The sequence below is a fragment of the Miniopterus natalensis genome, chromosome 2, assembly GCF_054644295.1.
Source record: "Miniopterus natalensis isolate mMinNat1 chromosome 2, mMinNat1.hap1, whole genome shotgun sequence".
NCBI classification, from domain to species: domain Eukaryota; kingdom Metazoa; phylum Chordata; class Mammalia; order Chiroptera; family Miniopteridae; genus Miniopterus; species Miniopterus natalensis.
Genome location: NC_142082.1, coordinates 107,809,856 through 107,835,625, shown reverse-complemented (window position 1 = coordinate 107,835,625; position 25,770 = coordinate 107,809,856). Strand labels below are relative to the sequence as shown.

General features: G+C 43.4%; 1 protein-coding gene across 2 annotated transcripts; it reads right to left on the bottom strand.

Annotated features, from left to right (window-relative positions):
- Positions 1-913: 913 nt before the first annotated feature.
- DYRK4 (dual specificity tyrosine phosphorylation regulated kinase 4) lies at positions 914-25,001 on the bottom strand. Of its 2 annotated transcripts, none has more exons than XM_016215272.2 (13): positions 24,849-25,001; positions 23,848-23,964; positions 22,959-23,097; positions 21,104-21,267; positions 18,186-18,322; positions 17,760-17,900; positions 15,322-15,460; positions 13,194-13,275; positions 10,865-11,037; positions 8,440-8,500; positions 4,577-4,706; positions 1,924-2,099; positions 914-1,243 (listed from the first exon to the last, which is right to left on the bottom strand). In XM_016215272.2, the coding sequence occupies exons 1-13, from the start codon at positions 24,867-24,869 to the stop codon at positions 996-998; spliced, it is 1,728 nt and encodes a 575-aa protein (XP_016070758.2). In that variant the 5' UTR covers positions 24,870-25,001; the 3' UTR covers positions 914-995. The 2 variants fall into 2 exon arrangements, with proteins under 2 accessions (XP_016070758.2, XP_087670614.1); XM_087814488.1 differs by having other exon boundaries at positions 914-1,240.
- Between the last annotated feature and the right edge of the window lie 769 nt (positions 25,002-25,770).

Genomic DNA, 25,770 nt, shown 5'->3' with positions numbered 1-25,770 from the left:
AACCCAGAGCTTCAATTACCTGGTGTCTCTCTCCATAGACTATTACACAACAATTAACATGAAAACTATGAAGCCAGGTATACTTTTCATGTTTATGGTGTTATGATCTTGAGTTTCTTGTAGAATTTCATCTGTGCTATAATTACCACCATATAGAGATTATGTATTCACTAGATAATCACTAGAAAGGTTCAAAAGTAAATGAACTTAATTAGACCTTGGGAGTCGTGGATGGATGAACACATCCTGCTGTGTGGTCCTGGAGAAGCATCAGACCTGGTGCTGCCAGCACCAGCACCTTAGTGCGGGCTTGCGACCGGTCTGGAGGATCTCAATATCTCAGACAGAGTGATTGGTTTAAGACCAGTCATTTCTAAGACTTCCCTGTCAGCGAGGAAGACTGCATATTTTGATTGGATGATAATGGTCATCTTAACTTCTGGGCACAGCTTGTCTTGAGGATGAAGTTAAGCATAAAAAGAGGCAAGGCTAAGATGGAGAAGTAGTCTGAGCCCTATGACCTTATTGGAATTCCTACATCCTGCTGTGTCTGAAACTACACTTACCCTTTCCGATTCTCTAATTACATAAACCAATAAATGTCCTTTGTTATTTAATCTAGTTTGAATTCAGCTTCTGTCATTTTCAAACAAGAAGCCTGTCTTGGGCAAAAAAACTTAGGGTTCTATTAATGATGATATAATGGAGTATTTAACACCCCCCTCTACACACACAAACCCATATGTGCGCACACACGCACACACACACATACACCGTTTTATCTGGTTGAGGGCACAAGGAAGGATTGTAAATGCAAGGACATTCTTTCCCATCCCTCATATCAGGAATCATGCCAACTGGCCATGTGGACAGAGTTTTGTATTTTTAAAACAAACCTTTATGCATTAAAAACAACAATCTGAAGTATTGTACAATATAAGTGTGGTCTCTAATACAAATCATTGGTGAAAAGCAGGACACGCCCTCAGCAGAGGTCATACAATAGGTGGTAAAATGCTTGTGTTCTTGGGGGAGGAGTTCTTGCTTCTTTGCTCTGTGGGGGTCTTCAACTCCTCTGGCCTGACAGCTGCCTCTGGTTTACTGGAAGCTTCTGCTAGATGAGGCAGCTGGACAACTTCTGCTGCGTGCTGGTGAGAGCCCTGCTGAACACCTGAATTCCGAACCTGCTTAGTGGTGCCGTCTTTTATTTTGTCTATAGTCTCCTCTCTGATGGTCACATCTGCTGAAGGAGAAAGAAGACAAAAGAACATGTGTTCAAATGTGAATTATATTCTCTCTATTAACTGTCCATTAGCAGGGAAATCCTGGATGTAGTGACATAAAAGCAACTCATTTATGAAGCACATTCTATGTGCCAGGCATTCTTCTAAGCACTTTATATTTACTAATTCATTTGACCCTTTCTCCACAACCATAGAAAACAGGCATTATTCTCGTCCTTGTAAGTGGAGAAACTGAGCTACAGAGAGGTAAGTAAATTGCCCAAGGGTCCATCCCTGGTAAATGGTAGGGCCTAAATTTAATTCCAGGCAACCTCACTCCAGTGACCATGTACATAACCGGTAAGCTATTTTCATATAAAAGATATTTGACTAATGCCATAATCTGATAAAGATTCAAAAGGTAATTTTGAGGGCTGCAGATAGGGACACAGTGAAAGAAAAGGAAAGGAAGAGAAAGGAAATTGAAGATTAAAAATGGAAAAATCTTAATAAGGGGCAAAAAGAGCTAGAACCAAGTTTTCTGAACGCGAAATCCCAGAAGTAAGAAATGGCAGCGCAGTGTAGTGATGTATCCAGGGTAATTATTCAAGGCTGAGTTAGAGGAACTGGTGTGCAGTCCTCCAGAGATGCCTAACCCCTAGACTATGGGAAGGGGACTGGCCATTTGAGTGACCTGTACCTTTTGTACCCGAGTGATGATGCCCTTGACCTTTGTCCTTTCTTGCCTCACAGGGGAAAGGGAGATTGAGTTTCCTCAGGGTCTGGGGCTTGGGCAGTGGTTTGAGACTCCGTGACTCATGAATCCAAGCATGCTTGAGGGCCTGGTCAGGGGTCATGCGACGAGAAGGTTCCCATCTACACAACAACAAAGCCCAGCACGGATTATTGCTTTATTTTTTAAATAATGAAACATTTTCAAAGACGACAATAAAAAAACTAAATAAGGTATAATACAAATGGTTCACTTTTAAAGAACCCATTTAAGCTATGTTATAACTCAAAGATATTATAGAACAGAGATTATGACATAATTTTAAAGTACCTGGAAACAACTATTGGAAATAATCTTTTAGTAAATTTGTATGACAAACCAAGGAATGTAATAGAGCCCAAGTCTTCTAGAGTTCTAGAAATTTCCTTATAAGAAATATTATAGAAAATCTTAGCCAATGGGATTTTGGATTTGTAAATTAAGAAGACTGAAACAAAGAGATGCTTAATTTCAATTCCCGAACTACAGAATGTGGACCGACACATATATCACAAAGAATGCTATAGACTGCTAGAATATTAAGATTACAGATTATAAAGGGACTTGGACACAATCCAGCCAAACTTCTAGTGCAGTAACAAAATACATATGACAGAACCCCTAACATGGAATCATCTTGCAGTCCTTGAGTCATTTTAGTGGCAAGGCACTAACTCACAGAACCACAATTTTTTTTTTTTTTAAACATATCTTTATTGATTTCAGAGAGAGGAAAGGAGGGGGAGAGAGAGAGAGAAACATCAATGATGAGAGAGTCATTGATCGGCTGCCTAGCCCGCAACCCGGGCATGTGCCCTGACCAGGAATCGAACCCCGATCTCCTGGACCCTAGGTCGATGCTCAACCGCTGAGCCACGCCTGGCCGGGCAGAACCACAATTTTTTTAAATGCCAATTCTTTAAAAGTTTTTCATTTTTATTAAGCCAAAATGCACTTCCTAGAAACTTTAAGCTCAGTAACTTTGACCTGGGCCCTATTAGTATCATATATTATGCTACCCCTCAGCACTATATGGATTGAGATAACTAATCCATCTTTTATATTATAATTCTGCAAGTATTTGAAAACACTTATACTACTACTGACTGTTGATCATATGATGGATGTAGTTACCGCCATCCTAGATAGGAAATTTCAGCTGTTGTCTAACTAATGACATCATGTTGGGAACAGCTTCTAAGTGCAGGTAGGTGGCATTATGTTCCCAGTTCTTTGTCAAATTTACTGTTGTTAAGCTACATTCACCCTCTCTTGAACTTCTGGAGTTAGTCTATAAAACCTACGCCAGGATTTTACATTCACCCTTGTTAAATTTGACTCAAAACTTTTAGTGTCTCATTTCAAGATTTGCTGATTAGCAGAATATGGAGTGATAAACAGGCCCCGGTAACTTGACTGCTTCTTGCAAGTTGTGAGCAATCAGCTCTTTGCACTAACAAAGAAAATATGTCTTTCTTGGTTCTGAGCTGTGTTTCTGTCATTTGTTATGAGTTTCTGTCATTTGTTAATGCACATTCATTCTACAGCCTTGGCAAGAGGCTGGTGTAGGTCGGGGGTAATGGGGGTAAAGGATCCTTCTCTATCTCCATTTCTTGGAGAAGTAGTATGACCTCCAAGATGGGAAAACTTTCAGCAGTACTTGATGTTTACCCTCTGAGCTAGTACTTAAATTCCAGGGTGCACAAATGCCAGAACATTTTGCTAAAACTACTCCACCCCCCTGGAAGAATGACAGAACATAAAGATATGATCTTTTACAAATAGGACTGCTCTCTGGGAGGGGCCTTAAGAATACCCCATTTTATACAAAACGAAACTGAGACCCAGAGAGAGACACCAACTTGCCAACTATCACACAGCTCATCTATTTGCCACTCGGTGCAGACAGACTGGCAAAACCTCTTTTAAAAATGACAGCAGCTTACATTTTCCATTCTAACTAGGCACGGTACTGGGTGGGTGCTTCAGGTGCTGTTCTTTTCTAACTGTGACTTGACTGAAGTACAGGACCTAATTTCTAAGATTCAAAATACGCATGTAGATTCTCAAAAGCTGTACGTAATAAATGGTTTATAGTCACCCTTTCCCTTCCCTAAAGGATTTAGGCTCTAAACCCCAGCAGAATGGGGAGAGGCCCTGAACCCGTACAATGGGCACATATGCAGTTACAACTGGCGTGTGGAGGAGGCTGGCTTCAGTTTATGAAGCAGAGGACATTTAGGACTTGCCTACAGCCTTGCTGCAGGCAGCTGGAAGCTAAGAAGAAGGCAAGCTCTACACACACTGTAATCCAGGGCAAGTCACTTAATCTCTTTGAGCCTCAGCTGTCGTGTCTCAAAGGGGAGTACATCATCTGCCCTGACAATCACACAGGAAGTGGGGAGAGCCGTCTGATGAGGCAAGAGATGGGGAAGAGTTTTGTAGACTCTGAAGTTCTATGGTCAGCATTTATTATTGATTTTACAACTCTTTCCCAGCCCCAGACTTTCACCAGCAAACATGTGGGAAAGTACAGTATTTAAAAAGAGAATCAGACACAAAGACACCCCGACAAACTCACACCAAACACCTTCTGAGAAAGTCCAGGAAGCAGGAATCATAGGTTTTCAGCACCATTGTGAGATCCTTGGAATCCGGGTGTCTTTTTCTTCCCATATTGTTGGTTATATTTTTAGGAAAACCTTTGGAATCTTTAGAGATACAACAGCCGGTGTTTAGTTCCAGGTGTAAATAGTCATTGGTCACATCAGAGCTGTTCACTCATCCATGCCCTCTCCATACAAACACACCCGCAGTCTCAGTGAGTGAAATAGCCACGTGTAGATTGTCCAATGAATGAAATTACCTTTTACAATTTCCCCTACTATTTAGTATGTTTTGAGCCTCCTCAAATCAATCGAATGGTTTAAATGGTTTAACATTAAGGTAAAATGATAATGATAATGATTAATAATAACAATAATAAATTTGAAATGACAGAAATATTCAGCTCTGAACAAAAAAGGTATTGTGCATTCTCAGATTACCAATGCCCTTGACCCTTCCCCACTAACCCAGTAAAGGGAGAATTTGGGACATCATGGGGTACAACAAGAAAGTCATTTTAGGAGAATGATTTGCTTTCAGAGCCCATTTACAAACCTCACAAGCAAATTATCCTCACTGCTACTTTGTAGTCACATCAAAAAATGTTCATAATTGGAAACCAAACTTGATTGGTCCTTAAGACACAGCTTGAAATTACTTTCTTCAGTCATTTTCACCAATTACAGCCCCCACTAAATGTACGATTTGTCATGCCTGAAAAGAAGCCCTGAAGGCAGCTCCAAAGGTTCTCCAAGGATGTTTTGTGAGATGCCATGAAGGTGAGACCACTCATTTGGACATCTGGATTCTGATGTATATGTTCAGAAAAGTTGGCCACTTATGCTCACAGCTTATAAATCTGCATGTAAATGAGTGGATACGTGTACACACACACACAATTTACACATTAAACTGAATTTTCACAAAACCTCAGTGGGGTTCATATAACAGACCTTCTGGGAGGTGCATCATATGCATTTCTATTACTTTTGTAATCAATGCAATTTGCAGGGCCTCCGAAAGAACATCTGCTCTTACAAAATTCCTGGAGGAGACCACAAATGTACATATGTGAATGTGTGTATTTACACACATGTATCTATATCTATGTATTTATATGGATAAGGGTTAGAGGCATAGGGTATAGATCTTGTGAATACATACAGATTCCCACTTCCCTTTGACTGTGGCACCAGTGGCCCCACCCAAACCTTATCCTATATGTTGCTCTTTTTACAAATGACCAAAGAGGCGGCTTATAAATGACATAGCTCCTAAAGTCACCATTACATAATTTAATTACACAATTGATCTATTTGTACAAGTTTTTCTTACCCTTCTGATGTTCCCCATCTATTCTCCCCATCTCCTTCTTGCTCCCTGGAGCTCCTAAGTATCTTACTACTACCTTTGAGGCAACATCACTTTGCTACTAATTAGTGGCATTTACAAGGAGTGGCTGGGAGTTGAGGAGCTGTTGGCAACCCAAACCTGAGGAAGGGAGCCAAGAACTGAAGTGGGCACAGTGTTTCCCAAGCTCACTTTATCATAAGAATCAAAAAGAGCTGTTGTTAAAAACATAGACTCCTGAGTCCTATCTCAAACATACTATATCATAGGTTATACACAGGAGGATCATTGGAGTTAACATATTGCCAAGTACCAAAGTGATTCTTATAATCAGATAAAGTTTGGGAAGCTCCAAAGAGGATGCAGCTCCCAATAATATTCTTTCTTATGCAGGAAGTGAGGATACGTGTATGTTACTGCAAAAACTACACCACCATTCAAAAGCCTAGTGCTGATGGAAAAAAGCAGATGCCCTATAACATGGGTATGCACATGTCTTGAGTACTCTCTCACAAAGATGCTTATATTCCTCTCCTTTCAGTCTCCACTCACATACTACCTCCTGAGTTTAGTGTTATAGTTAAGATGTGGCTCTTCCCACAATGTATTTGTCTAGCAGGAGGAAACACCAACATCTCTACTTTTCTTTCCCTAAATCTTTTGAAATTCAAAAGACCAGTCTGGAGTCAAAAGACCAGTTCCATTGTTCCATGTATAAGTTATAGCAGCCAGTCAGCCAGATTCTCTGCCTGCCATCAGACTGCTCTGGAAGAAGGTTTAGTTACTGTGTGGGCACCGTGCTAAGGCTACCAGGACACTGACTCCACCCAGAGGCAAGGTCTTCAAAGCTCCAGCCATGGCTACAAGGTGATATTTAAAATATTTAATCATTGGAATGGCAGGGGACTGACCAGTCAGAATGGATGATGGCCTTGGCATTGAAGTAGGATCATGAGGGACCTCTACTTACCAGGCCTTAAACTTTTAGTTTCTTTCTTTTTCTTTTTTTAAAAAATATATCTTTATTGATTTCAGAGAAAGGAAAGGAGGGGAAGAGAGAGACAGAAACATCAATGATGAGAGAGTCATTGATCGAGCCCGCAACCTGGGCATGTGCCCTGACCGGGAAGCGAACCCCGATCGCCCGGATCCCAGGTCGACACGCAACTGCTGAGCCACGCCCGGCCGGGCAAAACTTTTAGTTTCTAAGTCATGGCAAGTTCAAGGAGTTCTAGAAGAGGAGCCAGGCAGCCTATGGCTGTGGCAGGGGCTTGAGGCTGTGGCATTTTACCAAATGGTACAGAAATAGTTCACATTTATCCATCACATGGCTGAACCAGTACATACAGACTGACCAACAACATGACTGAAACTCTTTGACCAGGAAGATCCCTCATGAGGGTGTTTTTGACTCTCCTACTGATGGGGTAAGATGTGGAGAGAAATTATGCGATTTACCTTTCATTTAAGGCCACTCTTGGGTGAAAAATAAGAAGTGGGAGGGTTAGGAATGACTGGGATTCCACAGACAGTATGAGCCTGAGAACTAACCTAACGACAATGGTTGGTCAGAAATGCCGTCTCAGGTGTCATGGAGTCCTTGTCTGGGGAGTCGCCTGTCCTTCATTTCTGGCTTCGCTCCACTAGGCTGAGCTTTGGGCCACTATGGCGTTTTTCTACATGGGAATCCCTTAGATTCTTGTGGTACTTCAAGGGGATTTTGGACATGGAATTGACTTCATCTTTTTTATGCATAATGCCCTGGAAGCCCTGCCTCAGTTGGACTTTGTTGATCCGCCTGTCTATCTTGCACAGAACCACCTGAATAGAAAGCCAGAGGATCACACAGCTTAGGGCCTGGGAATTGTGATGAGGGGCATGAGACTGTGGATGAGACTTAACCCCACACACCCATACCCAGAGCAAAACTGTTCTGACTCCCTTGCTCACCGTCTTATTCCAAAGTTGCAATGAACCTGGGACAGTAAGGTTCTGAAGGAATAAGAGAATTTCGGTAGAAAGGAATAATGCTCCATTAATAACAGAATGTAGCAATGAAACTTTCCACCAATCTTAAAAAGGACCTTCTGCTCTTTGACTTCCCAGCACAGTGCATAGTGTGAGGGGGCCACCTGCTTGGAGATGCGAGGAGAACTTATAGGAGAGGGTATAGTTATAATATTTAAGGTTTCAAGATCTACTGATAGATCTTCTGAGCAGAAACCTGATCATTTTCATGATCCTGCATATTTTCACTGTGGAGACCTCATTCCCAGTGTGACTCCCCCATCCACCTCCCTCATGCCATCTGGTACCACTTCTCAGCATCGTTTCACTTTTCTGAAAAAAACTCCTAATCATAGCTTGTCCTTTGGAGTGGGGCTGGGGAAGAGCACTAAGTGGGGACTGGGGTATAGGAGATGTCTTCAAGGCCTGTGACACCTCATCAGCCACAATGGGATAAAGAGAGTAGACCTGGAGACTTACCAAAGAACATTTGTCTCCTGGAGCCCATCTGGATGAAGTGGGTTGGCGGCAGGCCCAGCACCTTCAACAAGTAAAATGCAGTTGCTTCACTCTTGTAGAGTCACACATACAAAGACCATTAGAGCTGAGGGAGACTTTGGTCAAACTCTGCCTCTACAGATAAGGACCCAGGGATATTGTGATAGAAGTCAGTAGCAGAGCAGCCCAGAGCCTGCGTCTTTTGGCTCCTAACCCCAGGCTGTTTCAGCATGCTGAGCATTAACACCGGTCAGGGAACTCTAAATAGGGCATTGGCACCAACTAGAGGTAGGCACTCTGATGGTAGCCAGACCTCATTGTCAGAATGAATAAACCAGTATACATGCTCACATCCCCTGAACTAAGGACTGTCATATCCTGGCTCGGAGCACTGGGGTGGGAGGGAAGGAAGGGGAGATGGAAATAACCAGATGGGCATCAGATCACTATAGGACAAAAGACCTACCTGAGAAAAAAACAACTGTAGCACCTACTTGTATACTTGTCCCCGCTGCAACCTATAGATTGCACAGAGATAGAGAAATCACAGGAGTCACCCTAAGCCCAGGGTCACCTACACTTGTAGCTGGGTTCCCAGCCATAGCCATGCAGACCCTGCCTTCCTGCCCCTCAGCCCCACTGACAGTGAGGTTAGGAGGAAACTGAATTTGGGGCAGGAAGAACCTCAAGCCGGACCCCATACTCCTTGGTGTTAGAAGCAGGAAGAGATCAGGGGCACTTTATTAAATCATCTACCATCAACCTTAGAAGCCATCTATGCTGATCCCTTCATTTTATAGAAGTCCAGAGCAGGAAAGTTGCCGAAGAGAAAGATCCAGGACTAAACTCCAGGTTTACTGATTCTCATGCCAGTGTTCATTTCAACATAACTATCATCTACAGCTATCATTACTTAACACTTTATTATTTTTTCTTTTTCTTTTTTTTAATATTTTTATTGATTTCAGAGAGAGGAAGGGAGAGGGAGAGAGAGACAGAAACATCAATGATGAGAGTCACTGATCGGCTGCCTCCTGCACGCACCCAACTGGGGATCAAGCCCGCAACCTGGGCATGTGCCCTGACCGGGAATCGAACCCTGATTGCCTGGATCCTAGGTCGATGCTCAACTGATGAGCCATGCCTGGCTGGGCTATTTTTTCTTTTTAAAAAATACGTTTTTATTGACTTCAGAGAGAGGAAGGGAGAGGGAAAGAGAGAGCGAAACATCAATCAGCTGCCTCCTGCACGCCCCCTACTGAAGATCAAGACTGCAACTGAAGCATGCGCCCTGACAGAATCGAACCATGACCTCCTGGTTCATAGGTCGACATTCAAGCATTGAGCCACTGAGCCACTCCGGCCGGGCACTTTATTAGTCTCAACCACGAAATGAAACTATATTTAATAATTCTCAAGGGGGTGTGTGTGTCTCTGACCATCTGTAACTTTGAGACAGTCTAGAAAATAGAGATTTGGTAAGTAGAAAGAGATAGGTAAATGATAGATAGGTAGGTAGATAGATAGATGATAGATGATAGATAGATAGATAGATAGATAGATAGATAGATAGATAGATAGATAGATAACGATCCATTTTTGTTCACTGTCAAAATATCTTTGTTTACTGGAAAATTACTAAAATGTGACATTTTCTATTTCTTAGGGTTATTTTTCTCCTGTTTTATCTAATTTAGCTCCATAACAAGAGGCCTTTAAGTGAAAGAACAATAGGCATAATAAATGATCACACGATGTGCCTTTTTATCCGGAGATATTCTTCCCAGAAAGCTGAGATAATGAATGACTAATGACTGAACAGCACATAAATTCTTTTTTGAACAATACAGAGATTTTGATGGGTGTCATGTCACTCTGGTTTTAGACTCTTTTGAATATATTTGAAAAATTGGTATGACTGTTTTATTTTTAAATGTCACTTCACAATATGCTGAAAATTACATCTTTTGCAATTATTTACAGTAAAAATGTTAGATGTCGCCCGGCTGAGCATGGCTCAGCAGTTTCGGGGTTCGATTCCCGGTCAGGGCACATGCTCGGGTTTCAGACTCGATTCCCAGTCGGGGGTGTGTAGGAAGCAGCCGGTCAATGACTCTCTCTCATCATTGATGTTTCTATCTCTCTCTCTCCCTCTCCTTTCCTCTCTCTGAAATCAAAAAAGATATATTTTTTTAAAAAAGGAATGAGAACATTATAAAAAAAACGTTAGATGTCAACTTAAAAGTGTAAAGGGGGATACATACTTTCAAAAATACTTTTAGAGAACATCTATTCCAAAGCAGAAAAGGCTGCAGGCCGCTGCCCTACGGGGAGCCTGGTGCAGCCCAACCTTTGAGAGTGGGGGCGAGCTGTCGGGCGGCAGCTCAGCGGCGCCGGGCCCCCTCACCTCCATGATGCAGGCCAGCTGCTCTACTTCATTCTCCCCCGGGAACAGAGGGTAGCCCGTGTGCAGCTCGGCCATGATGCAGCCCAGGCTCCACATGTCAATGGCCATGTTGTAGGGATGGCCCAGAATCACCTCTGGGGATCGGTAGAACCGGCTTTGGATGTAAGAGTACACTGCGAGCGAAAGAAAAAGAAACCTCATGTAGAAAACTTTCTCCTCCCCAGAGCATCCTTCTAGGGGACGCCTTCCGGAATGAGGGTGAATGACCATGACTCCCCAACCTTCTCCCTCTGTGGGCTTTGCAGGGAGCCCAAAGTAAAACTGAGCAGCCCTCAGGAGTCACATCAGGTATCCTATCTCATCAAATCCTTACAGCAACCCGATTATTACAGAGGTGTCATTATTCTCACTTTATCGGTAAAGAACTCTTTCTCCATGGTTCTAGGAAAATAAATTTTAGTCTGCTAAGCTTCAAAAAAAGGAAACATAAGACTAATATAAAGCTAAGTTTCCAAACTGTCAGGTTCAGTTGGGGTAGACATCTTCTGAAAGTACTGTGATTTGGGAGGGGGGAGGCACATGAGAACTGAAAAGGAAGCACACAAAAGGCACAATTTTAAAATGTATATTCAATATATTGTGCATGTGTCTTGTAATATAAAGTGTGGAAAGGACGGCCCAGTGGCATCTCAGCAGATGAGGTTGTATGGAAGGTGATGTTACAGGGAGCCTAGATTGCATAGCTAAGGAGACTGAGGCTGGCGAAATGGGACATTTTAGTTGTTTGCATGTGCAGTTATTGGTGACTCCTTGGATGGGGTGGGGTAGGGGTCCTGTAACCCTTCTCTGTCATTTGACTTGGTTTTAGTAAGGATGTAATAATTCTGTGACTTAAAACAAAATAAAGATTTAATAAAAATGACTTTTATATCCTGCCTGCTTCCAAAAAGAATTTGAAGGACTTTGCAATCAAAGTATGTACAAGGTAGTTTTAAAAACTGGATTTAACAATACTTACATAATGCTTACTATGTGCCAGCCACTATTCTAAGTGTTTTATACAGATTAACTCCGTCAATCCTTACAACAACCCTATGAAGCAGGCAACCGTTATTGTCCCCATTTTAAAATGAGAAAACTGAGGCATACAGATATTAAATAAATGGTCAAGCTCACCCAGCTGTAAGTGGCAGAGCTGGGATTTGAACCTAGGCAGTACAAGTCTAGTATCTATACTCTATACTGTCTCACAGTTAAACAAAAGATAAAGGCAAATTTATAAAGGGGAAAAAGGCTCTCAGAAACCAAGGATAAAATAATTACAAATTTGGTTTTGAGCATCCTGTCAGCCACAATAAATAACTGAGAGGTTACCCAGCTTTTCTGGCTGAGAAGAGTAAGCGCATGGGTTCTTTGTGAGAGACACAGTTTTCTAGCCGGAATTTCTCATGGGATCCATGAGAAGGTAAAGGACATATGCCTTCAAAAGCGGTTTGCAGAATATTTGAAAACATCCATCTAACGACCATTTTTTTCAGTCTCAGGAGGCTTCCTCTGCTACCCCTGCCACCACGAAGGCTGGTCCCAAAGCCCCTCTTCTGTGTGCTCTTAACATGGTCTGTATATATCTCTGATCAGTGCACCCATCATGCTATCTTTTTATTTTTCTGTGTCTCCCATTGGACTATAAGCAACCTGAGGACAGGAAACATTCATTTCTTTGTTCCTGGTACCTAGGACAGTGACTTACACATAGCAGATACTCAATAAATATTTGTGGAATAGTACTTGTTGTCAACAGCAAACTTGATAAAAGCCAAAAGTAGAGATTTTTAAATCAAGTTCAGCAGTTTGTGCCAGTGTTCTCAGGGCTGTTTGCTGGATTCTCACTTGAAGAAAATGTAAAGCCCTAAGACAGTGAACCCCAAACTTCAAAATGGCTATGTGCAGACTCTTACGTACTTCCCCAGAAAATTAGATTTGGCACATTGGGGGGGGAGGCCCTGGAAGCTATACTTTTTCAGAGGCCACAAGTGATTCTGATGCACATCTCATTAGTTTTGGGACCCAATGCTCTTGGGTAATTCCAAATCCACAGAATATGAGACCTGCAAGGACTCTTGTGGTATTTGAATCCAACCTTCTCATTTCATAGAGGAGGAAATTTAGGCTCAGAGAAGTGAAGCACCTTATGCAAAATCATACAAGCAATTATTACAACGGAGCCCAGACTAGAACGCAAGTGACCTCGTGTATGAAGCACTTGTTTCAGAAGGGAAAGAAATCTCAATAGGAAAATTCAGACAAAGAGGATCGGAATGGGGCTCACCTTTCTCGTGCTCATAACAGCTTGATCCAAAGTCAATAACTTTAACAGAGACTTGGCCCTTCTGGTATAACACTATATTTTCCTGAAGAGAAGAAGGACATATGTGACATTTTTATAATGTTGCCCTAGGCCCTCTATTGATCTAAATGTCTGTCATCCTCCAGCACCCAGCCCATGTGGACTCCTCCCGCACATTCTCCAAATCCCTTTGTTTTTACCTTCCTTTGACTTCCCATTTGACTTGTGGTCTGTGCCTCTTATTTGACCCAGTATTTGCTGCTTTGCAGTATTTCTTTTGCATATAATTTGTCCCTTTCCCCGTATAGATTATGGGTTTATTTTTATCTCCTTGGCACCTGGTCCTATGCCTTGCTTACATAAGGCCTTAGAAATATCACTGACAGAATTTGATGCATCCATTAAGTGCCTAATCAACACACAGTTATGACAGTAGAAGAGAGAAAAAACAACAGCAATGATCTTATTGGAGTTTATGATTCTTATGCTGACTTTGGGGGAAGTGTAAACCAGGAGTTCCAGTAGTGCCATGGATAAAGGGGCAGAGCTCCTGGGCTCTCCTCCGCAAGCATGAGACTATTCCACCTACGGCTGGAAGATTAAAGTACTAATCATGTTTTTAAGATGACTGATATCAGATGAATTGGTTATTATGAATATCAGATGAATCGATTGTTTACTGAGTCCCTTACCATTCTAGATATGGAATAGCAGGCCTGGTCCAAAACCTCTGGCACCACAAAGTAAGAAAATGCAAATTTAGTCCCCACTGCCTTTTCTAAAGAATATTTGTGTTAACTGAAAGAGTATGATCAGCAAGTCTTAAAAGAGTGAGAATTTCTAGTGTGTCTCTGGGCTAACAGAAAGGCTCCTTAGCTAGAGGGAACTGGCCTTCCCAGCTTATTGGCAGAACTCACTCTAAAGGGGGCATGGATGCATCAGGCCATCATAGCTCATTGATACTAACATTACGTTCCTAAGAATAACTCTGGTTCTTGAATTCACATTTGTCACTCCCCTGGTTATATGCATACGTCCCTGCTGGGCACACACATTCCAATTTCCTTGACCTCTTTCTCCAGGAAATCTATTACCTGATATTTTGGCTACCAGGTGTCTTGTGAATTTCCTTGGTGAGAGTTAGTCCCCTAAGTTCAAAGAGCATAGTTGTTGGGACCCTTTGAAGCTGCAAAGCTATTCTGAACTTGGATGTGCAGAATAAATCAGTGTGCCAGCATTGCGAGGCTCCTCCAGTTAGCCCTGAGACAGCATCTCTATTTAGACGATCATTAATTGTCAAAATATCCCCAATTTACCCAATGGATTACATCTTTTTTTTTCTTCTTTTTTTTTTTTTTAGAAAATTAACCATTTTGGGGTGAAGAGAAAGGAATGAAGAAAAGTTAAGGGATATTTAAATATCTGTGAGAGTCAGGCTGATTTTGGAACCAGCTCCTGACCCTGCATCTTCACACTTATACGCCTTTCTCTAGGTACCTCTCTGTATTCCTCACATTTGCAATCATTAACTCATCTAACAAGCATTTACCTACCTACGGCCTACCATTTCTATTGTCAGAGAGCATGTTAGGCCCTGAGAATAAAATGGTGAGAAGGCATGGTTCCTCACCTTGAGAAAACTTGTAGTTCAGTGGCAGATATAAATAAACAATTCCTACAGAAAGCAATCAGTGCAGTAACAGCTAAGTACAGAACACTAGCAGGACTGAGGGAAGGGCACATTCATTTGGAGTAGAATTAGTCAGAGATTTGTTGTACCCTAGGACCAATTCAGAGTAGTGTGGATATAGTGAGGATTTAATACAGCAGAGATCCAGCCCCTGAATGACACATTTCTGCGCACCCTCACACCTTCCACAGGAAAGCCCTCAGGCCTTCCTCTGCCTGAATGACACCACATCTCTCTTCACTGCCCCCAAACCATCCCTTAGTCTTCACTGCATCTCAGTTGATTTACACGACCTACGACTGCTTGGCTTCCACCCTGGAGCCCTGGCCATGATGCTTTCTAGTTTCCACTGGGGAATGGAATGGGGCACCCTCTGAGAGTAGGAACCGGCTCCCCTAGAGGGGCAGAGGTTGTACTCACAGGCTTGAGATCGCAGTGAATGATTTTCTCTACATAAAGCATTTGCAAACACTTCAAAACAGAGAGGGTGAAGCGCCGAACTACTGACAGACTGAAGCCTTGAAAGCTATTACTCTTCATTAACTCATACAAGTTGATTCTGGGAAAGAGAGAAAGTGAAGTGCATCAGTGTAAAAAGTACAATGCTGAGTTGGAACCTGCGAACAATCCTGTACCACCTGGTTTCCCTCTGGTAGTAGGCAAGCGTCAGACCAGGAGGCAGGGGGGCTGTGTCCTATAAACTTGACTTTCCCATTGATTCACGGGGGCGCCAGGGTGATGCTCAACTGCACTGGCCTCTCAGATGTGCCCTCATTTCTTATGTGACAAGGTCATTTAAGCACTTTATTATGCTGTGGGTGTTAAGAGGTTGCACCAAAATATTCATAGTTCTTCAGGCCCTTGGGAGGAATTCAGGAAGTCCACCAGTTACTCATGTGGGCAGCCGCTTCTGCCCAGGCCTAAAAAGTCTGTCTAAAGAGGTAAGGTTCACCCTGGCTGGTGTGGCTCAGTTAGCTGGGCATCGTCTGGTGCACTAAAAGGTTGCTGGTTCGATTGCTGGTCAGGGCACATGCCCGGGTTGTGGGCTCGATCCCTGGTAGGGGGTGTGCAGGAAGCAGCCGATTGATGTTTTGCTCTCACTTTGATGTTTTTCTCTCTTTCCCTCTACCTCCCTCTCTCTCTAAAAATCCATTTTTAAAATATCTTTAAAAATAAAAAAATAGCCCGGCTGGGCGTGGCTCAGCAGTTGAGCATCGACCTAGGGTCCAGGAGATTCCGGTTCGATTCCCGGTCAGGGCACATGCCCCGGGTTGTGGGCTTGATCCCCAGTGGGGGCGTGCAGGAGACAGCTGATCAATGAGTCTCTCATCACTGATGTTTCTATCTCTCTCCCCTCCTCTCTCTGAAATCAATAAAGATATATATATATTTTTAAATGTTTAAAAAATAAAAAAAAAAATAAATAAATAAATAAGATGTCAGGTTCCTGACAGGTAAGGGAACAAGAATGTAGACAGATAGGGGCTGAGGTAAAATGGAGACACCCTACCTTATCTATGCCAAATCTGACTGCTTAGTCCCATCTGTCACTTTGCAGGAATAAGGCCTCACTCTTGCCAGATTCTCCTAAATTTTCTAGACAAGCAATATTATATAAAAATGGACCATATTATACGATATCTGCTGACTTACAAATGTTGGAAACTTATGCAAAGCATTTTAACAAGAAAAACGTATTTGTGGTCTACCAAGTTATGACCTCTGTACAAACTGAGATAAGAGGAGGGATAGGACCCAGCCCTGAAGTGACTCTGCATCAGTCTCTTTCTGGACTCTCCTAATTTACCTCTAAACTTTACCTAACTGCCTGTGTTTAGGAAGCCATTCATTCTTGATGGGCACAGTGGAGATGTAAAACCTGGCTCCAGCCTCATCCTGACCAGCTGTGTGACCCTGGGCAACTCTCCAGCCTCTCTGGGCTTTGGCTTTTCCTCCACACACTAGCTTCTCCTGACTTCTCAGAACTAACTGTGCACTTGATTAATGATCAAAACAGGCAGCCTGGGTTGTCCCTGTTGTCACAGGAAGATCATTCACCTGTGGAAAGTGGACATTTTGTAATCATCAGAGATGGTGGGGAAAGTGTCCACTTCACTCCTGATTCCAATTTAGCGAGTTCCTAGAACTTCACCAGCAGAGATGGTGCCATGGGAACACTAAGCTAACATCTCAGTGAAGCCGACAACAGTGGGTTTCTGAGAGCTCACCTCTAATTATGCTCCTTTGCTAAATGCATTCTGGGTTTCTGGTTTTATTTAAATTTCATCAGATGGTCTTCTCAGACAGAAAAGTAATCAAATTAGCATGTCCTTCCAATTAGCACACCCTGTCAGCTCCAATATTCAACCCGGTGATGTTAATCTATTTTAGTCACATTCTGCTCTCTTACCAAAAAATCTGGTCCTGTCCTTGCACAAAATCAACGTTCTTTCCCCACTCTGAGCAGCCAGCTGCCTGCTCCCCTGGGTTTCAGCCTCTGCATCACAAGGTGGTAAAGCCAGTGAGTGGGCAAATGGTAGCAAAGAAAAGTCCTTTTCAATATATTTAGTTTTTTCTTGAGGGCAGAGGCCTTGTTTTGGTTATTTCACCCAGCCCAGCACCCAGCACCTGGTGACACATCCTGTGTATGCTCGCAGGTGACAGGCACCACAGAGGGATGGGATGAGATGAGCAGCTTTTGGCCCAGTCTCCTCGCTCTTAGGCTTCCTCTATGTGCCCATTCTAGTCATTAAATGTTTACATCCAGAAAAATCTAGTGTTCTGACCTCAAAGCTTCACTTCTGTCACCTTAAGCCACTTTTCAAAAGAAAATGAGTTAAGAAGAGAAAGCAGCTGACCCCAGGAGTTCAAAGGTGATGCAAAGGTGGTTGCGGAAGTAGAAAAAGTCCTTCATGTGCACCACATTGTAGCTGTTGTCCTTGTCTTTCCTCCTGAGAGCGTCCAGGATCCTCAGCTCCACCAGGGCCTGGTGGTGAAATCTGGAGTGATTGGGGAGTGGCAGGGAGGGTGAGGAATGGGGACAGAAGACACGATGTCATATGCTGCAGCAGCAGCCCATTTCCTCAGCCCCTCCCCTTGACCCCAGCAAGGCAGAAAGCACTAAACACCCTGTACTCTTGCCTCCCCTCATCCCACCATGGAATCAGATAGGTAGAAAAAGAGGAAAAGACTAGAGGAAGAGGCAGAGTTGGGAAGGGTTAGCATTTTGAAGGGCCAGAGTCATGCAGTCCCAACTCTATAGCCTATGCTACTATCCACCCCACCTCCTCTTGTTCCTGATGATTTTCAGGGCCACGAACTCATTGTTTTTGTGATCCAAGCACTTGGCCACCTGTCCAAAGGACCCTTTCCCAATCATCTCCAGAACCTCATAGCGGTAGGCAATGTGGTCATGCAGGACCTGCAGAAGTCAGGCAAAGTGTAAGGAGCAGAGCCAAAGGCTCTGAGGTTCCCTGACACTGAGGCCCCTGGATACCCATTCCCAGCTCATGGATCACTCCTGGGGGGAACTTTCTGAACGACACTGAGCACTAGCTCAACTCCCACCCTCATCTCATTGCTACTGCAACAGTTAGGTTGTTGCCTGGATCCCAGGCCATTCATGTGATACCAGGAAAAGTCCCACAGGCTCTACCCATGTTGGGCAATGCAGAGAACACTGGATGGTCCTTGGGAAGAGCAGCAGCTGCAGTTTGGGGGAAGATCTATTTCTGACCCCTGGTGTGTCTCCATCAATCAGAGAAGGCTTTGTGTCTGTTCTGCGTCTTCCTGGACCTGGTTCTCCTCTTGACTTCTCCAGATTTAATTCTATTTTGGAGTTAGCAATACAGAACTCAGACGTTTCTCAAGTAAGAAGAGAAATATTTTCCAAAAGCCAGAATCATCCATGTCCCTCCAGGTGCTGGAAACTAGGGAGCAACTGTTTAGTCAAAGCAACAGAAAATTATCAATTAAAAAACACCTTTCTGGGTGGCGTCAGACAAACCATGTACACACTCTGCGCTGCAGTGCCTTCATCTGTAACTGAAGGTTCTAGATCAGATGATCTCTAAGGCCTTCTAGCTCTGAGAATCTGTAATTCCTAGTGTTAACGTTCATGAATTTGGGAGAGGTGAAAGAGAAGTGTTTGTGTACAAGTCCTCAGAATGTATTTGTGATTGTGTGGTGGGGATCTGTTTTTACAGGAGGAATCAAAACCATAAGCATATACAACTTTAGTGATATGTGGAAGTAGATTGCTCTACTTGTAAAGGTCTGTCATGAGAATGCATGGAAAAATGACAAGGCATAGGTTCTGCACATGTTGGTGCAAAGGTACAAGTGTTTCCCTGGCATCTGTACATATCTTCTACATGCCACAGGTTTGAAGGTACCATAATTATTCACTCATATGTCAACTTGGACACTGATTGAGGCCAAGGACCAGGTCATACTCATTTTTGATACTTTCCTTAATATTTCCAGAGTCTATCAGATGCCCAAGCATATGACAGGTTCTCAATAAATAGGTATTCAAGTAACATTTGCTGATGGAATAAATGTGAGAATGCAGTTGTGTTGCTTGTTTGGGAATTTGCTATGTGCAATTGTATATTTGTGCGTGCACTGGAAAGCAACAAGGATGGAGACTCCAAGAATACAAAAAGCACACAGCCCAGCCGGGCGTGGCTCAGCGGTTGAGCATTGACCTAAGATCCAGGTGATCGGGGTTCGATTCCCGGTCAGGGCACATGCCTGGGTTGCGGGCTCGATCAATGACTCTCTCATCATTGATGTTTCTATCTCTGTCTCTCCCTCTCCTTTCCTCTCTCTGAAATCAATAAAGATATATTTAAAAAAAAAAAAAAAGCACACATATCTCTCTCCCCACACCAAAACATAGCTCTCTAAGACTTGAGACTGAGGAACTTAATTCCAGTGAGTTAACTTAAAGGTAGTGCTGACATCCCTGGAGAATTTCCCAGATACTCTAGGTCCCGGTGAGGGGGACAGAGGAGAGGAGGGAAGGGAGAATGTGAGGTTGTCTGGCTGAAATGGTGGTAAGTTTATATTAAATATTCTTAACCAAGGACCTATTAATAATTCCCCCACCCCTGCTGAAATTTTGTGTCTGTGCAGGGCGCCTTTTCTGAGATAACGATTTATAGCTTTTATCAGATTCCCAAAGGAATCCTTGGCCTAGAAATGTTGAGAACGAGGGCTCTAGGTAGAGGATGTGTGCCAGAAACTCTAAATCCTTGCTTCACAAAGTGTGGTCCAAAGATAAGAAGCAGGGGCATTACCTGGAAGCTTTTTAGAAAGGCAAAAATTTTGGGCCCCACCCCAGACCTGCCAGATAAGAATTCAAATTTTTAATAAGATCCCCAGGTGATTTGCGTGCATAGTAAAGCTTGAGAAACACAACCTTAAATGCTGTTAAAACAATCTGCCTCTTCTGTGAAGCCATCCAAGACCAATCCTGTCTCCTAAACCTAACCCAGTTATGAGGAAGTGTCCAGAGGAGGAAATTCCCACCAGCCCACCAGCCTAGTGGACCAACCATCACTCATCTGGACATCCTCAGAAGTGAAAATCGCTTCCTAAAGCGAAAGGGATGCCTTCCACTGCCCAGGCTGAGAAGAGGCCTTGCTCCGGAAAGCCCCAGAGATACAGAAGCAAAGAAATAGTCACTAGGATCCATCTGTGGAAAACTAGAGGAAGCCAAGCACCAGGGACTATATGCACCAGGGACTATAGCGGCAAAAGCTTTTTTTTTTTTTTTTGGCCTATGGGAAAAATGACACTTATTATAAAATGGGAAAGGTCATGTATGGGCTTGTATGGAGGAGACAAAAAAAAAGAATGTTAGGGAGACTGCATCTTACTCCATAGTGAGTCTTTTTCCAATGGGTCCAGGGCTGTGCAGAAGAGCCTGTGGGAGTTCACCCAGGACACTGTTACCCCAGATACTCTTGGAGAAAATTATATTGTTAGCAGAATAGTTTGTATATTAACTGCATGTTTTCCCATTTATAAACATGGCATTTCTTTGGTTTAGCACTTACTAGAATACTTCAAGATGACTAGTCCCAGATATATCAGCACCAAGTGCTATAAAATACCCCACACATTTTTCCTTTCCAGACCTTATTATCCCCAAGCCCCAAACCCCTGCAGTTTCCATGACCTACTCTCCCATCACCTTCATATAGGAGCCATGTTCATCATCGAAATGCGTCTTGCTGAATTTCTCAGAAGCCACGTGGAGCTTCTTGGCTTTGAGCCCCAGGAACCACAGTTCTGTGTAGCCCAGGATTTCACTTTGCTCATAAGAAGTCAGTTGGTTCCTAAAACACCTTAGGGCCTCTGTGTGAAAAACACTGTAGTTGTCAGTTAAGTTGAGGCACCATGGGATCTGCCCAAGGTGGAGATGATGGCAACCCTTCAGTTCATGAGCTAGCTGGTCAGTCCTTTCCTCAACTAGGTGGCTTACAAAGGACTATGCATCTTGAGTCTCACAGGGTGGAACCGTAACATGTATAAATGTCAAGGCGTATTGATTTCAACAACTTAGGAGAAAGACAATGGAAGTGAAAGGGAGAATTCACTCCTCAAAGAGCTGTGCACTGCAGCAGTGTGGGTAAAATATTCAGGAGTAAACTTAGTGTCAATAATAGTATGCAGTTAAGGCAGCTTGTGATATGGGGCTACACAAATAGTTCATCCTGAGAGGGTCTGAAAGCTACAATGTCTACAGGGGCCAAGCAGGCGACATAAATGTGGTTTTCAAGGCCCAGGAGGTTTTCCCAGCTGAGCCAGTGAGTCCTTCAGACTAGGAGGAAGGCACGGGTTAGCCCTTCTCTGCTCTGCCCTGGCCCAATCACATCGGGGTCTGGTGTTTGGCCTGGGGGCAGGTGGGCTGGGACTCAAACTTTAAGAGAGATGTAGATAAACTGGAGAGTGCTGAGAGGAGGGAAACTAGGAGGGGCACCATGTTACTTAACAAACCGCTGAAGAGCTGGAGAAGGAATTGCCAGGGGAAAATAAAAAAGACTTATAGGGGACAAGACCTGTGTGTGTCTCCGTATACACAGAGGGCAGTCGTGTGTAAGCTGCCCAGAAGAACTGAGGCCTAAGAGAGCAGGGAGGCACACAGCAGCTGTAAAGGCAGAACTAGCTCAGGACTAAAATGTATCCTAGTGGGCATTTCCTGAGATGTTTAAGACGACGACAACAACCAATTTCAAAGAAGTGGGAGAACAGCTCTGAGCATCAGATAGTGTTGGCACATGGTAGATACTCTTTGAACCCTAATAGGTTATGAATCTCTGAACCTTGTGAGGAGTTAGCTCCTGGCCAAAAACTTGTGTGTGATCTTTCAGGCCTGACCATAGGCAATTACAAAGGCTTTACCTGGCAGATGTCAGGGGGAAGCTGTTCTCCCCACACCAGCCTTATGCACAGCCAATGCATTGAAATCTGGGAAGAGTTTCAGTCAAGGACTCAGGTTCCCTTGGCTGGCCATGCTCTTATACAAATCTAACCCAGGAGCCTCCATTCAGAGGCCTCTGCAGGTACTTCTGCCAAGATCTCTTTATCAAGAAGAGGAGGGGGGGAAACTTCAAGGCATTTTCCCCACTCTGACTCAGTACTTAGTACTTGTCCTCTCCTAGCTCTCCCCTACCCTCCCTTCTCCTCTATAAAAGGACAGGAGCCTAGTTAGGCTCCCCAGGCAGTGAGCTAGTCCCTCTGACTGTGCTGATACACTTGACCCTGGCCTGGTGTCAGTCCACAGGGGGAGAAGAACAGTGGGGGTCAGTGTTTTCTCCTATGTAGTGTCCTGCTTACACTATCACAGGAAGTGATGACAGGCTTGACTGCTATTTTCATTTTGGCTTGTTGCTTAATTGACTTCTCCAACACCTGGCAGCTTAGCCTTCTCCAGCTCAGCTCAGCTCAGCTCAGCTCAGCTCAGCTCAGCTCAGCTCAGCTCAGCTCTTCACACCTGACCATCTATAGCCACCCCACCACACCCTGCTACTGCCCCAAAGGCATACCTGCTGCTGTCAGAGGCACCTTGTGCTTCCTTCGTGGTTTCTCCTTGGACTTGGGATCCTGGGAGATAATGCTCGAAAGGAAAGGCATTTCTGAAGCCTTGTCCTCAGAGGCCAGCACCTGATTGTGAGTTTGAGTCTCCTGTGCAGGGAGAGAGCTTGTGATAAAGGACTCCTTAGGCTTCCCCTGGGTGTCCTAAAGTATTTGCCTGACCAAGAACACCCGCATCCAGCCAAACTCTACTCCTTCCTCTCGGGAAGAAATGGTAATAATAAGACAGGAGGTTTTCTCAGTCTTTCCCTTGAAGAAAGATCTGTCTGGCTCAGCTCTGAGAGACCCATGTACATTACAGTATGCAGTTGACAACTTCAGTGACCTCTTACTGCAGGAAGAGGTTATTTTAGGGAACAGTATTTTACTGCTGCTCTTGAGAAGGCTAATTCCTAATTAGATAAAGTGGCTTGTCCAAGGGCACAAACATATAAACTTGTGTGTATAAAACCCTTTAACTTGGCGCTTTCTTACATTATCTCCTTTGGTCCTAACTCAAAAAAAAAAAAAAAAAAAGGAACATTGGAGGCAAAAAAAACCCCAAAACAAAAAAACAACAACACCCATTTTATACACCAGACACTTCATTTTTCCTTTCCTCAGTGAATCCTCATGACAACCCTGCAGAGAGCCCATTTTGTAGATAAAAGAAAGTCAGTGACTTACAGTATTTACTGAAATTTACACTCATTGTAAAGAGTGAGAACCGGACTAAGATTGGACTCCTCAGAGGACATCATGCTTTTCCCACCATTCTGGGCCTTTCTAAATGTTGGTTTTGGACTGAAATAAAGTCTTTCCCCTGCCTGCTTAAGGTCATGCCCACTGCTCAGCACTCACCTTATAGAGCAGAGGAGGCTTTAGCAGCATTTTGTGGCTGATGTGTGGGAAGCTAATCGTGTTTTCCTTCTCCTTGGTACCCACAAAAGGGAATGAAGTAATGCTGGTGGTTGTGTTCTATAGGAGGAAACAGGGGAAAAGTTATAGAAGCCCCAGGCAAGAAAATGTCTTGGGGAGTCATTTCTCCCAGCATCCTCCCCACAGCAAGATTTGCCTAAACCAAATCCACGCCTACATTTATTTATTTATTTTTAATTTTGTATTTATCTTTATTGTTGAAAGTATTACAGATGTCCCCCTATTTTCCTCCTTTGATCCTTTCCATTCCGCACCTCCCCACCCCCACCCCCCCGGCCTACCTCACTATTGTCTGTGTCCATGGGTTATGCATATATACATATAAGTTCTTTGGTTAATCTCTTCCTGCCCCCACCTTCCCTCTTCCCTCTGAGATTCATTTTTAAAGTTCTTGGAGAGAAAATCAGTGTTCAAGCAGATGGCCTCTGGGTTTGAATCCCTGTAAACAGATCACACTCTTTTATCTAAGCTGCAATTATCACTACCATGGGGACAACAATGGGACCTACCTCATCTTTCTGTGAGGTAAATGAGGCAGTCTATGCAGAAGATTCCGTAAGTGTTAGCCATTCTTATCACCACTTCAATATCTCACAACCCTAACATGGGGAAGTTCTTGCTGCAAATTTTCCTTGGTGCAACATAGCTCCCATTTTCTCTACATTATTGACTTGGCTTACTCACTTGGATTCCTCCCCTACTCTGCGTTGTTTGATTAAGTGACTGACTGTTAAGAAGGAGGCAGTAGTCTGACTATCAATAAATAGCAACAGTTAACATCGTGTGGAGATTGGGCACGGTGGTGCAGATAGAATGTGCTCATGTTATGCTGAGTTGAACAAAAATGCTTGTTAAAAAGTACCCTGCCCCCCTACCTGCCCTCATCCTCTCCTAGAGAAAAGACACTAAGCATCACTTCCTACCTTATGCAATAACCGGGTCATTCTGAGGTTCTTGATCTTAGAAGGTGTCTTCTTGGCTTGAACAAAACACTTACTCTCAACCTGGATCAAGTGGAAGAGAATTGGAATAGTGTTCGCATGGTTTCACCTCAAGCCACCCAGACATTTATTTTGCTTCATATTACAATAAACAAGATACACTTGAAGCCAGCCCTCCTGACCCCAAAGCGAGGACGGGTTGAGAGAGACTTGAAGAAGTGCTGAATGAATGTATGAATGACTCAGTGAATGAATATCCAAGGAGACAATCTTTCTAGCAGTGTTTATCCTGGACTAACTTGTCCTATGGTTTTCACACATTTTTTAAAAATCCACATAACTCTTTTGTCAAATAAAATCTTAATCAGAAGCCCTGGACATGGGAAGAGATTAAAGCTGAGCTTCTCTTGCTAAAGAGGAGAAAATGCCCAACCACAGTCTTGCCCAGGAATGCTTTTACCCTCAGGGTGCCTTTGAAGGTGCCTTAGTGGAACCCACTAGAATACAGGCGCCCAGCCTGAACACCAGTGACTTGATCAGAAGAGACTTCACATCTAGAAAGAGGTGGGGAGGGGAAACGAAAACAGTAGAGCAGTGTGGCCTAGAAGGTGGTAAGCACGCAATGAAGGCATGTGGCATAACTGTGTACAGTACATAGATAACAGTTACCTAATAGTTATGCATTTATTGTAATATCCATTTGAAAAATTACAACTGGCACATTAAGCTTGTAATTTTGTGGTTGGTAGAATGAGACTCAAGTTTAAGTTAAAAAACCAGTGTGAATACTATGTAGATATGGCAAAAATCATGAAGGTGGCACTGAAATGACTGAAGTTTAGCAAAAACAGGCTGCAGCTTGCATCTAAGTTCTGCTCTCTGAAGTAGGACCCAGGGGTCTTCT